This window comes from Vespula vulgaris, chromosome 21, assembly GCF_905475345.1.
Source record: "Vespula vulgaris chromosome 21, iyVesVulg1.1, whole genome shotgun sequence".
Lineage (NCBI taxonomy): Eukaryota > Metazoa > Arthropoda > Insecta > Hymenoptera > Vespidae > Vespula > Vespula vulgaris.
The window spans coordinates 1,320,001-1,335,945 of record NC_066606.1 but is presented as its reverse complement, the minus strand read 5'-3'; the positions used below and the strand labels follow the sequence as shown (position 1 = coordinate 1,335,945).

The 15,945-nt window shown below is 36.8% G+C and overlaps 1 protein-coding gene across 3 annotated transcripts in view; it reads left to right on the top strand.

The window, feature by feature from the left end:
• Positions 1–66: 66 nt before the first annotated feature.
• LOC127071354 (nuclear hormone receptor E75-like) overlaps positions 67–15,945 on the top strand; it is a 138,651-nt gene continuing 122,772 nt past the window's right edge. Inside the window, exons 1-2 of one of the 3 annotated variants that reach the window (XM_051010533.1) lie at positions 67–450; positions 831–1,612. In XM_051010533.1, coding sequence (XP_050866490.1) covers positions 1,162–1,612 — 451 coding nt within the window. In that variant the 5' untranslated portion in view covers positions 67–450; positions 831–1,161. Of the gene's footprint in view, positions 1,613–15,945 lie in introns of all 3 variants that reach the window. The other 2 variants (XM_051010532.1, XM_051010531.1) reach the window with 2 other exon arrangements.

The following is a 15,945-nucleotide window of genomic DNA, read 5'->3' as shown; positions in this document are numbered from 1 at the left end:
GGGGAGGGAGATCGGTCGGTCGGTCGGTCGGTCGGTCGTTCCATCGGGCGGACGAGAGGGAGGGAGGGCGGTTGGTCGGTTTCGCGCGAAACTGCCCGATTAGTTCGAAGTGCCGCCGCGAGAGTTTCCGCGGCAGGTGGCACGCGCCAGCAGCAGCAGCAGCAGCAGCAGCAGCAGCGTCAGCGTCAGCGTCAGCGGCGGCGGCGGCAGCGGCAGCGGCAGCGGCGGCGGTGGCGGGTGGTAAAGACATTGACCGTGACATTCGCGTCGGGAGCAGGCCGCACGTAGTACGTATGAGAACGCGAGAGACGAGTGAGTTGCGAGACAAGACGATAAGCACCAACAGCAACAGAAGCATCGGTAATACCATCACCAGCAGCAGCAATAGCAGCAATAGCAGCAGTAACAACAGCAACGGCAGTAACCCATCGTCTGTTACGACGAAAGATCGTAAGATAGATGGATAGATAGATGGATAGATAGATAGATAGGGAAAAACGAAGAGAGGACCAACGTATCTCGATTCTCGATCGTTCGTAGTGTATATCGTGACGCCGTAGATCCTCGCGCATATGATACATTCTCGCGTAAAGGAGCTTTCGATACAGCTCGCGATACAGTGTTGAATAAAATAGTGCGATACGTATATATATATATATACATATATACATGTGTGTATATGTGTATATATATATATTAATAATGAGATAATAATTTCGAGAGTGATCAGTGACTACATATAAGTTTTGTTTCTTCTCGATGTGAGGAATTATTTTCGGTGATTATAATCGACGGCTATTTATTTCGTGTTTCTACGGGGAGTGCTAAAGGAAAGAGATAGAAGAAGAAGAAGAAGAAGAAAAAGACAAAAAGAAAGAAAGAAAGAAGAAGAAGAAGAAGAAGAAGAAGAGGAAGAGGAAGAGGAGGAAGAAGAGGCAGAAGAAGAAGAAGAAGAACGGAGAAGAGAAGGAAAGGGAGAATATTCATTGGGACCCGCGTGGCGCGGGGTGAAAATATTCGAAGGTGGCTCACGCGGCGAGGGACAGGGCCGCCGAACTGCAGGCGGAAGTGAGGAGCGCCATCAGGGTGCTGCATGGCTGGTGTCCGAGGCCGCCGGGCCAGGGCCACGCCGGCGGCATCGCGCGTTCCGACACGGTCCTGATGTCGCCACAGACCCAAATGCGACCACCCAGATCAGCACCTGTTAACAATACCGTCACTGCTAGCAACAACAACAACAGTACCAGCAGCAGCAGCAGCAGCAGTGGTACCAGTAACAGCGGTACCAGCAGTATCAGCAGCAATAGTAACAGTGGTAGCAGTAGTAACAATAACAACAACAATAACAACAGCAATAACAACAACAATCATCACCATCATCACCATCACCATCATCATCATCATCATCCTAGCAACAACGTTAACAATAATAACGGGGGACCACCTCCGCCTCCACCACCTCCGCCACCTCCATCCGGAACCGTCGTGGTCAGTTCTACTTCCAGCATGAGACCACCTCCTCCTCCTCCACCTCCACCACCTCCTTCAAGAGCCAGGTCCTCCGATCCCAAGGGACACCACGAGGAACCTACCAGCTCGATACCCGATCTCGGTGAGTAAAAAAGTATTTTTCTATCGATGTGCGTGCGTGCGTGCGTGAGCGATGTATATATATATATATCAATTATATATCATCACCATCATTTTTCAACGTAAATTCGATTGCGTAGTTTCGTACGTACGTACGTATGTGCGTTTTATTATATTTCACATCTACCGATCGATCACGTTTTTATCTTTTTCTTTTTCTTTTCTTTTTTTTTACCTTTTTTATTTCTTTTCTTTTTTTGTTCTTTTTAAAAGATCACGTAGGATACGTTCGACTTATATCCAGCTCGGATAACGATTCGTGAATTCGTAATACGCGTACATTCTTTAGGACGACGTTCGTGGTTTAGTGGGGGGAGGGAGGTAGAGGGGTGTTGAGGAGGGGAAGAACGTATTATAAAATCGTCGCATAGCTCTCTTTGTTCTTCGTTAGAGGTTCCTTTTCACGAGCCGTTGCTCATACTTACTTCGATCGCTTCTTCAACACAGGATCGTGTTTCTTCTCGGAAGCGCGTGTTTCCGATCGTCGCGCACAGCGGCCTGTCCGGGGGAACGGCATTTCATGGTCAAAATTAATAACAATATATGTGTGTATATATATATATGTTTGTGTCTGTATTGTATATACGATATATGTATGTACACATATATATATATATATATATCTTTCAATCCAAGTTTTTTATTCGCTCGTTTATATAATTCGATTACTTGAAATAATATATCGCTTGTAGAGAAAAACGATTTATTCTTTTTTTTTTTTTTTTTAATATATGAAGAGTTACATGAAATTATTCGGGACAAAAACAAGTGAAATTTGAAAGAAAGAAACAGAAAAGAAAAGAAAAGGAATCTTTTACTTTCAGACGTTATTAGAATATATAGAATAAATAAATTTCTACGTGATATATTTATTATATTCGATAAAAGGGATAATACGATGACCCGTAGAAATAAATCTGCGAAAATTGTAACGTTTACAAAAAAAAAAAATATTAACTAACAGCGGATATTGTAAAGGTTCGTACGGTGAAAACATTTCACTTACTTCGAAGTAGCAGGCTCTAGGCGATACGCTTTCAAAACTGCAAAACACTTCGGTCGTGTATTTGTTATATTTTGTAGAGAGTAGTTGAAAGGTTTGCAAGATTCCAATTGGGATAGACATGTTCTTGTTAAAAATCGTGAATGAGCTTACGCGTATGACAAAAAAATGAAAGAAGAAAAAGAAAAAAAGTCGAATAAAAATAACTAACGTTTGTTTTCTAATTTTTTCTTTTCCATTTTCTTTCTTTTCCTTTCTCTTACTTTCTTTTTTTTTCTTTCTTTCTTTCTTTTGATAGTATACGAACTAAAAAATATGTCACAATGAATGAAATAAATAAAACGTTTACGTGGATATATTCGCGTAGTAGAAAATATAATAAATATAACTTGCATCATCGATGTTCCGTGATGTAATAATACAAACAATTACCTTTTGATTTTATCTTTGTAACGTTATCTATCTTATCGCGTCTTTAATAATTTCGATTTTATCGAAATTTTAATAGAGAGGGAAGGAGAAGAGTGTTCTTTTAATAGAACGAAAAATTATTATAATTTGTCAGAAAAATTATTATAATTCGGAGCATCGTAGATTCCTTGTCATCCTTCCTGTTTTCTTTTCTTTTTTTCTTTTCTTTTTCTTTTCTCTCTCTTTTCTCTTCTTTCTTTTTTTTCTTTTCTTTTATTGTTTCCATCTTCTTTTCTGTTCACGCGTTCTTTCTTTGGAGTTCTCCAAAGATTACTTTGCCTTTTAACGTGCGACGTAAACACTTGACACACGTTTAAGGTCAAAGCTACGACTTTGAGAGCGAGTGAGGCCAGTCCGAATGCGTTCCACGAAATCCAACGAAGTGTGTTAAGTCTCGTTTCTTTCTTCTCCTCGAAATGACACGAATAGACGAGAAAAATATGTGGATCGAAATGCGAAGGTCGAAATAAATTCGTATTTATATGCAAGTATATACATATGTATATATGTATGTATGTACATACATATGTATATATATTTGAGAATGAGAATAGAATAAGGGCGTATGTTACAAATTTTTCGGAAAGAGTTTTCCGTATAACGAGGGCTTTATGACTTTCGAAGAATAAGAAAGTTTCTTTCTCTTTATTGCTTTTTTTTTTTTTTTGACTTCAGTTCAATGTTTTTGATGCGTTCATTAGAGAAAAAATTATGACTTCTGAAAAATTGATATGGCATATACTGTCGTTAATGATAAATTGTAATATTCAATTTTATTTTATTCTAACAAATTACTTTCTCATTATTGGATTATTCTTTTTTTTTTTTCCTTTAAATTTACAATAGGATAATTATCGCATACACACATATGTATATACGCGGTGTCAAAGTATTCAAACGGCATACAGATAAGTCGTAAAATGACGAGAGAGAAAATAATCAAATATGTCTTAACCGTATAGAAACGAATTAAAAATGTATAAACGTATCATAATAATCTACATATTTAATTAGTAAATATAATATTATAATACGTTTGTTCCATCGATAGCTTATTGTCAGCATGTTCCGTCCAGCAGGCTTATCGTATTGAAAAGTACCACCTACGTATATACATACATACATACACATTATATACATACATACATATATGTATATATTATAGGGCTACGAGCGGTAAATACCGAACGTAACGTATGCGTAATACTCGCAGAAATGTAAAACACAGTTTGTACGAATGATAATACGATCGACAAATCGAACAAGAACGATTAATGAGTTTATTTTCTCTTTCGAGTTTTTTTATTTATTTATTTTTCTTTCCTCTCTCTCTCTCTCTCTCTCTCTCTCTCTCTCACTCTTACTCGTGCATTTCCGAATGAAATCTCTATTTCTTTCTTCTTCCTTCATGATCGAATTCCTTCATTTTTAAATCGATTCTTCACGATAATCGACGAAATCGATAAAACGAAGTAAAATATTTTTTTTGTCATCATCTTATTTTCTTTACATTTGTTATTTTTTTTTTAATTTTTTCTTTATTTTATTTTATTATTATTATTATTTTTTTTTTTTAGACGTATTCGTCCTCGTCATTACTTCTGTCTCCTTTTTCTCTTTTCTCCTGTTTTCTTTTTTTCTGTGAAATTTAAACAATCTTACCGCGTCTCGCATGATATTCTTGCAGAAACGTAGGAACGAACAGTATTCGTGTCCGGACGAAAATAGATCACGGATGCACTTGAACCGTCAAGTGCACCGTATTTTCTTTTTTTTTCCTCTGATTTTCGTCGATACAAAGAAAAAACGCGGGAAGGAACACGTCCGAAAGTATCGGAAGATTGTTAAGTATAATACCAAATTGGCGAATAATTAATGTCATAATTTCTTAAAAATTACTTGGCGTATCAAAAGCTCGAGATGATTCTTCAAATCAGTCACTGTTTCTTTTTTTTTTCGAAATTTTTCAACCTAATCTTTTTTCATTTTTCACAATCTGAAAAAAAAAGAAATTATATCGAAAGATTTTGAAAAAGAGTAATGGATTTTTTGTTCCACTAGAAACTTTTGTTTCTTCTCCATTAATAAAAAATTTCGACGATATTCACTGGCCAATAAAAATTATCATATATATACGTACGAATATTATCTTTCGAATATTCTGCTTATCCAATTAATCGAATAACATTTTGATTAAGTATGTACTTTAAGTACTTTTCTTTCTTTGTAATTCGATCGATACTGGATAAACGATACCAATCGTCAATAATCGATCGATCGTAGAAGGCCAAGAAAGTCGATTGACACCTTTGAGCACCTTTGTACGTGTTCTATTGACCGAGTAAGATGACCGATGGAAATGATATTGAATATGAGTATCGAGCTCGCCGATCGCATTTACATATATTAATAATACGAAGGCCGATTTTCTACATTTTAAATGTTAATTTACAATAATGCGTTAATACATTACATTTATTCTGTTTTGTCTTTCCTTTGTTTTTTACGTTTTCTTTCTTTCTTTTTTAATCAGCCACCCGTTATTTTAAATTAACTCGATCGAGTTAAGGAAAAAACAAAAGATCGCGTATAAAAGGAAGAATTGTGAAAATGATTTTGATTCATTTCTGTGTAAATGATAATTAAAGAATTCTTTGCATTAATTATCGATCAGCGCTCGATTATTTATAATAATAATAATAACAAAATAATAATAATATCTTGATTACAGCTTTTAGTAAAGTTAAATACGAATACAGAGAAAGATATAATAACAGGAATAAATCATTTATGACGCGAAATTAGTTCTGAATTGTATATTAAAAATTTCATAAATCACGGATTCACGGATAAAATAATAAAGTGACGGGTCGCCGAAAGAAAAAAAAAAAAAAAGAGGGAAAAAAACAAGTCAAATAGCATAGCGAAGACATTTGCATATAATCACAGTTTGATACAATTGTTTGTAACAATTATGCATGATTCGTTTCTCGATTACGCGACTGTGAAAGATTTTTTTCTTTTTTCCTTCTTTTTTTAACTTAAAAAAGATTCTTTTCTTTTTCTTGTAATTTTTTATTGTTTTATTATTATTATTTTTTTCTTTTTTTGTGTGTTTACATAGAAAAATTCGTTTCTCGTACATTCGTAGATATTGTTTTTTTTTTCATTTTTAGGATGATATACATAACGAACTTTTGAAACAAAATCTTTCTCACGATATCAGGGTCGCGTCATCATCGAATTTAGATTTTTGGAATACGGCACGAACTTCTCGCTTCCAATTCTCCCCACTTCTAATTTCTTTATTTGTTGTTATTTTTTTTTTCTTTTTTCCTTTTTTTCGACTCGGTCCGATACCATTGACGTGAAAATAACAAAAAAGAAGAAAAGAAAGAACGGGAAAATCAAATTCTTCTATACTTATAATGCTACATTGTAAACTCGATTTCAATGAAATTCGCTTTTTAGATGGAGATAGCTAAAATGCAATATACAAAGTTCGATTTGTTATCTAAAGTAATAACGATTTGTCATTTTTTTTTCTCGTATATTATACTATAATATCGTCGTATGCGTCGCAAGGTCAAGGAGAAAGAAAAATTTAGTATGACGATTATTTTTGGAAAAATGATAGAGAAAAAGAGAGATGCAGAGAGAGAGAGAGAGAAAGAGAATCACCGAAGAGAGGGGGGAGAGATACATTTGTAATAAACATCTATATATATACGCATATATGAAGAGGAGGGAAGAGATACTACATAATACGTACATATATATATATATATATATATATATATATGCATGTATATATGTAAGAAATAGGTAAAGAGACAGGTAATTGTGAGAACGAAAGGATACGTTACCGTTGTTTTAATGCAGATCAGTCCAAATCTGTATTTTAAAATAATCTTTGGCTTATCGAGACGCGGCATGCATTATCGGCTCTCCGATGGAAACCAAAGCTCGATGTCACGTCGATCGTGTACATTTGTGAAAAAGAGAATGAAAAAGAATTAAAATGGCGAAAGACGAAGGCCACGGAGAACGTTATTTTTATATATCTAAAAGGAAAAAGTATATCGTCGAATATAATTTCATAAAGGATTGTAGAAAGTCATTGGTAGCTGTTCGTTCGAAAAGAAAAAAAAAGAAAATATTTATGTAAATATTTTACTTTCGATACGTGTCTTTGAGCAGCATAATGAATATATATATATATATATTTTAATTAGAATTTGCGGAAGATTATTTTTAAAAATGCTGGTTCGGAAACAAAAGGAAAGAAAAAAAAATGTATGGAGATAGCAAGATATTTTCTTTAAAATACGTATCGTTCACGCACAAAAGACAGATTAAACCTTACGAAAGATTGTTTCTTTCGTTTCTGATACACGTACGAAAAAAAAAAGAAAAAAGAGAGAGAGAGAGAGATAAATAAATATTTCACCTGTGATATATGTTTGACCGCGCAATCAAAGCGAAATCGTATCCGTCGATTTTAATTTGCGAAAGATCATTTTTTAATGACGTTCCGATTATTGTTCGATGAAAAATAAAACAACAAAAAAAAAAGAATAAACGAATAAATCGAATAAAAAGAAATATTTTTCTCTCGATACGTGTCTCTTTAAATCGCATAAAAACGAAAGCGTAAGTTAAGTGTGCGTCGATTAAACATTTGCAAAAGATTAACGTTCGTTTAAAAAAGAAAGAAAGAAAAAAAAAAAAAGAAAGAAGGGAGCAAAGAAAACATTTCGCACTCGATACTCACTTTTTTTTTTTTTACATATCGGGTACGAAGAGAGAAGAAAAGATAATTAAGTAATCGTATTAATTTCATTGAGAGAATAATTGATCGGAACATTTGTAGTACGTATATTTTTAACGTAACCTTCGATCTTATTCAATCTATTATTATACCTTTTATACGTGTCATCTAAAGCGTTCATTTCCTTTCTATTCACGTTCAATTGTTTACTTTTATTACTTTTGTTATTTATCAACGAGTATGTATATATATATATAAAGACATATTTCTTTCGAGAACGTTCTTTAGCGAAGCATGGTATTGTGTTATACATAGATACAAACGATAGAGAAAGAGAAGAGTCCCTTTCGAGAAGGGCGAAGCCGCATCGTGTATCATGGGCGCAGACACCCTTCAAACCCTTCGTCTCGTGTCTGCCTGCCAGGGCGTGCGTGCGTGTATATAGGCGCTCGCGCGCGCGCGCACATGCACGCGCACGCGCACGTTTACTTCCGACACACGCACGAAGCACGTGCGCGTCAAGTGTGTCCATTTCGTTCTCTCTCTCTCTCTCTCTCTTTTTTTCTCTCTTTTTTCTTTCTCTTTTTTTTCTTTTACGCTCCACACTCTTAGATACTGCATGCATATAGGGTATGCGTCGCGATAAGAAGGAACGAATGTTTTCGAAAAGTCGGAACTTTGAGAATTATCTTTTCAAGGAAACGGACCGGAAATCTAGTGATATCTATGTATAATAATTATTTCGACAAAAACGTTTGTATGCATATAGATTCTCGTTCCATTTTTTAATACGTCATCATAAAAGGAAAAAAAAAAAAAAAGAAAAAAAAATATAAGATCTATGTTCGACTCAGCGATATCTTCGAAGATATATTTTCCTATTTCTCGTTATCACCGTTGCATTCCCCCTTTTTTTCATTTTCTTTTTCCTCTCCCTCTCTTGTAATTTTTTGAAGGCATACTTTTTGCCACGACGCGTTATCCTTTCTTTAAATATTTTCCACGTAAATACTTCGCGAGGATGATTTTTATTAAAAAAAAAAAAAATAATAATAATTTCCCTTTAATCCATTCCTCTCGGTCGTCCGTGTCGAAATACGCCCGATGAAAATAGAGTACGAAAATTTGCAGACGATTTGTACGATGATATTATCGGCTGAGATAAAAGCGCACATTCCCGATGTTGGTTTCTCGTTTGAGGATCGTTTTAACAAGGACGATTTGTTAGTTTGACGTGTCTCGACTAATTAGTGCATCGTGTAGAACGGATTCGTCGTAGACGCGCGCGAGAGTGTGCCGCGTGGCCAGACCCTTCTTCTTTCTACCCTCTTTCTCCCTCCCTCCCTCCCTCTCTCTCTCTCTCTCTCTATTCCCTCTGATCCCTCTCATCCATCGAATAGCCGAGCACACACACGCGAACACAGCCGAATATGTACGCGTGAGCCTGTTCTTCCCCTCTTTCTCTCTTTCACCTTCTTCCTTCATTGTCTCGTCTACTTTCTCTCTCTCTATATCCATCTATCCGTCTCTCTTCGTGTCTCTCGTTCTCCCTTCTTCAGTCTCTCTCTTTGTGCACGTCTGCCTCTTCTCGAGGGAAATGAAGCCTCGCGCATATATAGGGGAAACGTGCCCGACAAAAAAGGAGGATCATATCGAAGATCCGAGATGAGAGTGAGAGTAAGACAGAAAGAAAGAGAGAGAGAGAGAGGCTACCTCTTCTACCCCCATTTATTAGAGGAAATTAATCGACTATAGAAATCTAATTGTCGCCCTATCTTTCTCTCGATTTTTTCTTCGTATCGTACCAAACTCTTTTTATCGTTGAACCCTCGAGATCCCTCCCTCTCCGATCACTTTATAGATCGCGACGGATCTTGAATCCAATAAATAGATTATAATAACTTTCGATTAGTTAAACGAGAATTTTTTTTTTTTTTTTTTTTTTTTTCTTTGAGATTCAGAATCTGTTTTTTCCTTCTTCTATTCTTCTCCGTGTCTCTCTCTTTCTATCTTAAATTAAATCGTATTTGTTTGAACGTCGACGAAAAAAGAATCTTAAAAGCAGAAGAATTTTAAAACCAGAAGAATCTCGTTTTTACGTCGTTGGCTTTTAAGATATGTAGTTTTGCCAGCTATTGGAAATCGCGAGAAAAAAGGGATTATCGCGATGGAAAACTCGAGTCGCGAGGCTTCTTAAAGTTTCTCAGAGTTATTGTCGATGATTGGTTAGTTGGTTGGTTGGTTGGTTGGTTGGTGCCAAGCTCGGAGGCAAACAGTTTTGTCGCACCTGTTGGCTCGTTATTCGCGTACATAAATCAAAACGACGAGTCTAACCATGTTTTTCGTACTTTCTCGTTATTTACTTAGTTAGTTACTTACTTACTTACTCGCTTGCTTGCTTGCTTATTTATTTTCGTTGTCCCATCCGTTCGTTTTTATCATTTCAATATGAAAATAATTTATACATAATAATCATGCGTAATAAATTTATCGTAATGAGCGATAATTAATTTAGTTTTTACGAACTCGAATTCAAATTGCGTTTCTCCCGAAAACGATTTACGATTAAGTAACTTTCATTACTAATAGGATTTTAAGATCAGGATTGCATAATATCGTATGAATAGTACAATCGTTTTGATCGATCGTAAATAATTCGATATATTAGTTATTTAATTATCTTACGGTTTATTTGGATTAAGACAGTTTTCAATCGTCGGACAACGCTCGTAGGACAACGTGAAAGTTTTATCCCGTTGGAAGGGGTACCTATGGTTAAATTATTGTTTCTTCAAACGTATAGCCAATTCGACCGTCGCGACACTTTCAATGCGCCAATTCCCTTTGGCATTGTTCGTTCAATGAACGATCTTGGGACTCTGGTAAATGGCACTCGACAGAACAGAAGTTTGCCGTTCTGCCTTGACCCTGCTCTCGCGATACGTCGAACGTGTGTTGTAATCGTACTGGATAAATTCCTCCCCTCCCCACCCTTCCCTTCCTTACCCCTTTCTCTCTCTTTCTCTTCATGCTTCTTTTTTTCTCTCAACGTCAGAAAAAAAAATATATATATATACATGTGTGTACATATGTATGCGTTATCACTGACGATTTGAATTTCAGTGTATGCAAGACGTCTCGATTAATTTCGATTCAATCCTCTTTTCTCAAGCCCATTGTTATTCTTTTCTTTCTCTTTTCTTTTCTTTGTTTTTCTTTTCTTTTCTTTCTTCGACGATCGGCGATATATAAATTTAACAAAAACAACGAGTTTGATGTTTCATTAACGATCGTTCGTTTCGTTATCAATGATAATATTACTACTCGAACGCGTAGCAAACGTTATGTACTACTTACATATGTAATATTGTAAAAGAGGAACGAGAAAAGGCTTTACCGTGGATATCTCTCTTACTTACTCGTCGCTCGTAACGTTGACCGTTACTACTGAGAGAGAAGCAGCAAGAGTAGCGTGACTAACAGTTCCTTTTTTACTCTCTCTCTTTTTCTCTCTTTTTCTCTTTCTCTCTCTCTCTCTCTCTTTTTCTCTCTCACACAAACACAGTAAGTACTTATATATTTACTTTGCTCGATGGAAAACGCAAACGTCGTCTTACTTTTCTCTTTTTGTGATTAATGCGCGATATCAAGGTCAGCTTGGGGTCGTGAACTCTTTCTCCTCCTCCTCCTCTTCCTTCTTCTCCTCCCTCTCCTCTCTGTTTTGCCACGAGAACGACTAACGAACCTTATTCTACTTATTTCGGTTATCGGCGAATACGTTTGTGATTGTTGCAAGTCTTTTCTACTTGCGTTCCTTTAATGCTTTTAATATCAAACAAAAGTTCGGTATAAACTCTAAATAGGATAATCTTATATTACTATGTCGAAGCGTATCGTAAGAGTTCGAATAGAAGGGATTATAGGAGTATTAACGACGCGTATGGACTTTCAGAGGGTTCTCCTTTTGCCCGTGTGCGGTCCCTCGAGACTTCTTCCCAGTTTTGGACAATACGTAAAATGGTGTAACGTTTGTGGTAAATGAGCATCGACGTGTCCGTGTGCCTCTCTTTCTCCCTATATATATATACATACATATACATATATAGAAAGGTAGCAGAAAGAGAGATATCTAGGCTCAAATCGTTCCCGGAACAGGCCGTATATCCGATGGAAATGGCGGGTCGGTGTACCGCGATTCCACCCCTCGGCACCACTCTTCGACGCTTCGAAATAGGAGCGCGTCGGCGTATAGTGTAGAAAAGCGTTCGGTCGCTTGCTCGCTCGCGAGAGAGAGAGAGGGTGAGTGAGAGAGAGAGAGTGAGAGAGAGAGAGGGAGAGAGGGAGAGGGAGAGGGAGAGAGGGAGAGGGAGAGAGTAGGTTGGAGGAGGGGTGACCATTCGCGAAGGGTTCAGTGTCTCGCAATGACCCCTGTTCGCTCGGTAGTGCAAGACAAGGGGGAATGACCTAGTCCCCCCTCTCTGCCGTCTCAACAGCCCCTGCCACGTTGCAACCCGCTAGACGAGCGCGTCGAGTCTTTGCCTAGGCGCATCCTTCCTTCCTTCCTTCTTTCTTTCTTTTTTTTCTTTCTTTTTTTCTCTCTTTCTTTCTTTCTTTATTTCTTTCTTTCTTTCTTTTTTTCTTTCTTTTTTCTTTTTTCTTCTTTCTTTTCTTTCTTCTTTCCTTCTGCGGCTTATCGTTCGTTAGAGAATAGGAATTTTCGAGACAATCGATTCCCCTTCTTCTCCCTTCTACTTTTTTTTCTTTTTTTATTTTCGCAGATTTCTTCGAAGATTCATTCGAACGCTCGCGTAACATTTTTGATTAATCTACTACACGTTATCAACGTGATCGATCATTCACGGTAATATTCGTGGAAGGTTATAAGCGATATTACGAGGGTATATTTCCTTAAGAATGAATTTAATTCTTCGATATAATAAAACGATAAGGTTCATGTTACAAAGGTAGAGAGTTTTATTTTTAATGCTTACGAACACGAACGAAGGAACGAACGTAGTTAATGTTTTCGCGTTAGAGTAACGTTCAGGCAAATCCGGTGTGTTACCGGGATATCGGGGAAAGTGGGAGGTAGATAGAGGGGTAGAGAGAGAGAGAGAGAGAGGGAGAAAAATTTTATGGCGCCTGAAATGCTGTTGTTTCTTTCCAAGTCCTTTCTCTTGCACGCGGTTGGTTTATATCATCTAGTTGGTGGGGGTGTGAGTAAGTCGAAACAACCCTCTCTGTCCTTTCGTTCCTTCGACGAGTTTCGAGGAACGTTTCTCACCCTGCCAGTGTCTCCACTAGCAACATTACTAACAGTAATAACACCACTACCATTGCATGCTTTTCCCTCTTCTATCTCGACGAACATTGAGTAGAGAGAGAGGAGAGAGAGGAGAGGGAGAATAGTGAGAGAGAGAGAGAGAGAGAGAGAGAGAGAGAGAGTATGAGGAGGGAAGAGAGGGAGGAATAGGAGAGGAGAGGGAGTAGGGGCTGTTACCGTCGGCGCTGCCGACAGTCGACGACGATGCCATTGCACTGCACTGGGTGAGGGTCATTAATCCGAGCAAGGCGAGCCGGTGACCTCGGCGCCAACGCCCGGAATCGATCCGAACCCCCTCAGACACAAGGGGTGCAATGCACCCGCCGTCTATATACCAACTCTCCTTTTACCACTCAAGAGAGAGTGCAGTCCGTGTTTATGCCGACAGAGGGACGCTTGTATCTAACTACGTGTCTTACAAATTCGTACATCATTCTAATTCGGAAAATGTAGGAGAGCGAAAGAGTTGAAATCGATCGTTTATCATTATTAAAAATCTAAACTCGACGTGCAAAAATTATTGGAGATTTTTTTCTGTTTTGTTTTTCTTTTTTCTTTTTTTTTTGTTTTTGCTTTTTTTCTATCTTTCTTTCTTTTTTTTTCCTTTTTTCTTTTTTTCCAGTTTCAAGTCCACACAAAAATTTTGTTGGTATTTAACGTTGCTATTAGAGATTCTTTTTCTAATTTTCGATATGTCTCTATCGTCGGATCATAGATGGCACTGGTAAAACGGGCCCAGAACTGACCCAAAAAATTGATAAACACCCTTGCCACCAGATGTCGATAGCAGCTTGAAATTAATTCTTTTCTAAATATTTTTATACGAGGTATTTCTTTACTGTTATACCAGTACGCCAACGATGAATAAAATAGATATGTGAGTTTCATCACGGACGAGGAATTACATTATAATACTAATTTTAAAAAAATTCCTTCCATTAATTTTCCCCGTTGAAATTATATTCAACGTGATTTATATCAACGGGTAATGGATACCAATCTTTTGGTAGCAATCTAACGAGAGATGGGTTTTTATTATGACAATTTGCTACGTTCGTTATGTAATATATATATATATATATATATATATATATATATATATCCCTCTCTTTCTTTCGTGTTCTTTCTTATATAAAGGTTTTATGTTACATATAGGACGAGTGTTCTGCGATTCTTCTTGGCAGATGCGTCCTCCGCAGCTTCCCTCGAAATACGCATCTCGATCTGATCGCTTAAAAGACCTTTTAGTATATATCCGTGAATTACATAAATCTGTTTGGAGTATTACAGAGAGAAGATCGTTAGGGTAGGCCGTTCTTTTCACGCAAATTTTCTCGTATAATATTTGTCAGAAACATCTTTCTTCTTTTTTCTCTCTCTTTCTCTTTCGTCCGAACCAAAAAGATTTCGTTTCTTTTTTTTCGTTGTTCGTTCGTTCGTTCGTTCGTTATTTTTAAACTTAAAATCTTCTTGCGCCATTTTACATAGCTCTTTCTGGTATACTTTCTGGTATATCTTCTCGAGTTGCAAGGTGGTCGTACGCATTAATCATACGTTATCGCGATTTACTTTAACTCGAGCTTGTTCCGTTATTAATTTACAGACCGCCTGATTAAATCGTTCTTCGTGCCTGCATACACACACACACACACGTACGTATGCACGTATGTATGTAAGAAATGACCGTCCCTATATCAGGAAAATAAATTATCTTCTTTTCAATTTAATCCATTATACGTCTCAATTCATGAATATTAACGTTTATATGAGCTCCGATGAATGTAACCATCGTCGAATAAAACTAACTAGTGATTTTTTTAAATTGCCAAAAACAATATAAATTCTAGTTTGTTATTCGTATCGTCTAACTTTTAGTTCTCAGATTTATACATTTCCGAATCGACGATTTTTGGGGCTTTTCTGATTCGTATTATGTGAATTATTTCGGAAAGTTTTGACCGTGGGAAAATCTCGAGGAAGGGTTTGTTTCTTAAGTGTTACAGATGGATGAGCATCTACGTTTCTCTCCTTTTCTTTCTCTCTCTCAACCCTCCATCATTTTTTCCTTTCCAGGATTCTAGCAAACTTTACGAACAAAGATCACCCTTCACTCGTTTCCTCAGCAATGTGTTCAATATCGTACATCCTTCTTATTCGAATACGTACGTTATTATAAATTAAAGAAAGGAAAATAAAAAAAAATGGAAAGGAGCGTTGAAAAAATTATAATACAAATTTGTCACAAACGAATATCTCTTCCAAGTGATTTAATTTTTTACTTCTCGTCGTTTCTTTCATCGAATTTTCATATTACATCCCGTTATTATTTTCCATTTTTATTTCTACTTAACATTTTGTTTTAATCATATTCTTTCATTATTTTACTACCGATAGTACGTATACTTTCGAATTTAGTAAGAAAATAAGTTCGTTTGGTCGATAATGTTACGAGGAAATTTCGTTTAATATCCTTCTCTCCTTCCGTTCCATCGCTTTCGTCTTCCCCGCTCGTGTACGCCATAGAAACACATAAATTAACGTGAATTCGACGAAAGGACGAAAGAGAGATTCGTGATGGAAACCAGGAAACGCTGTCGAGTATTGAAATTATTGAAATTATTTTCAAGGTGACAGGAGCCACGTGCTTCGTTCTATCGTATATCACGTGCCAGTCTAGAACCGGATGTCGTGATGGATATAATGTCGGATCCCAACGTCGGTAGTGCG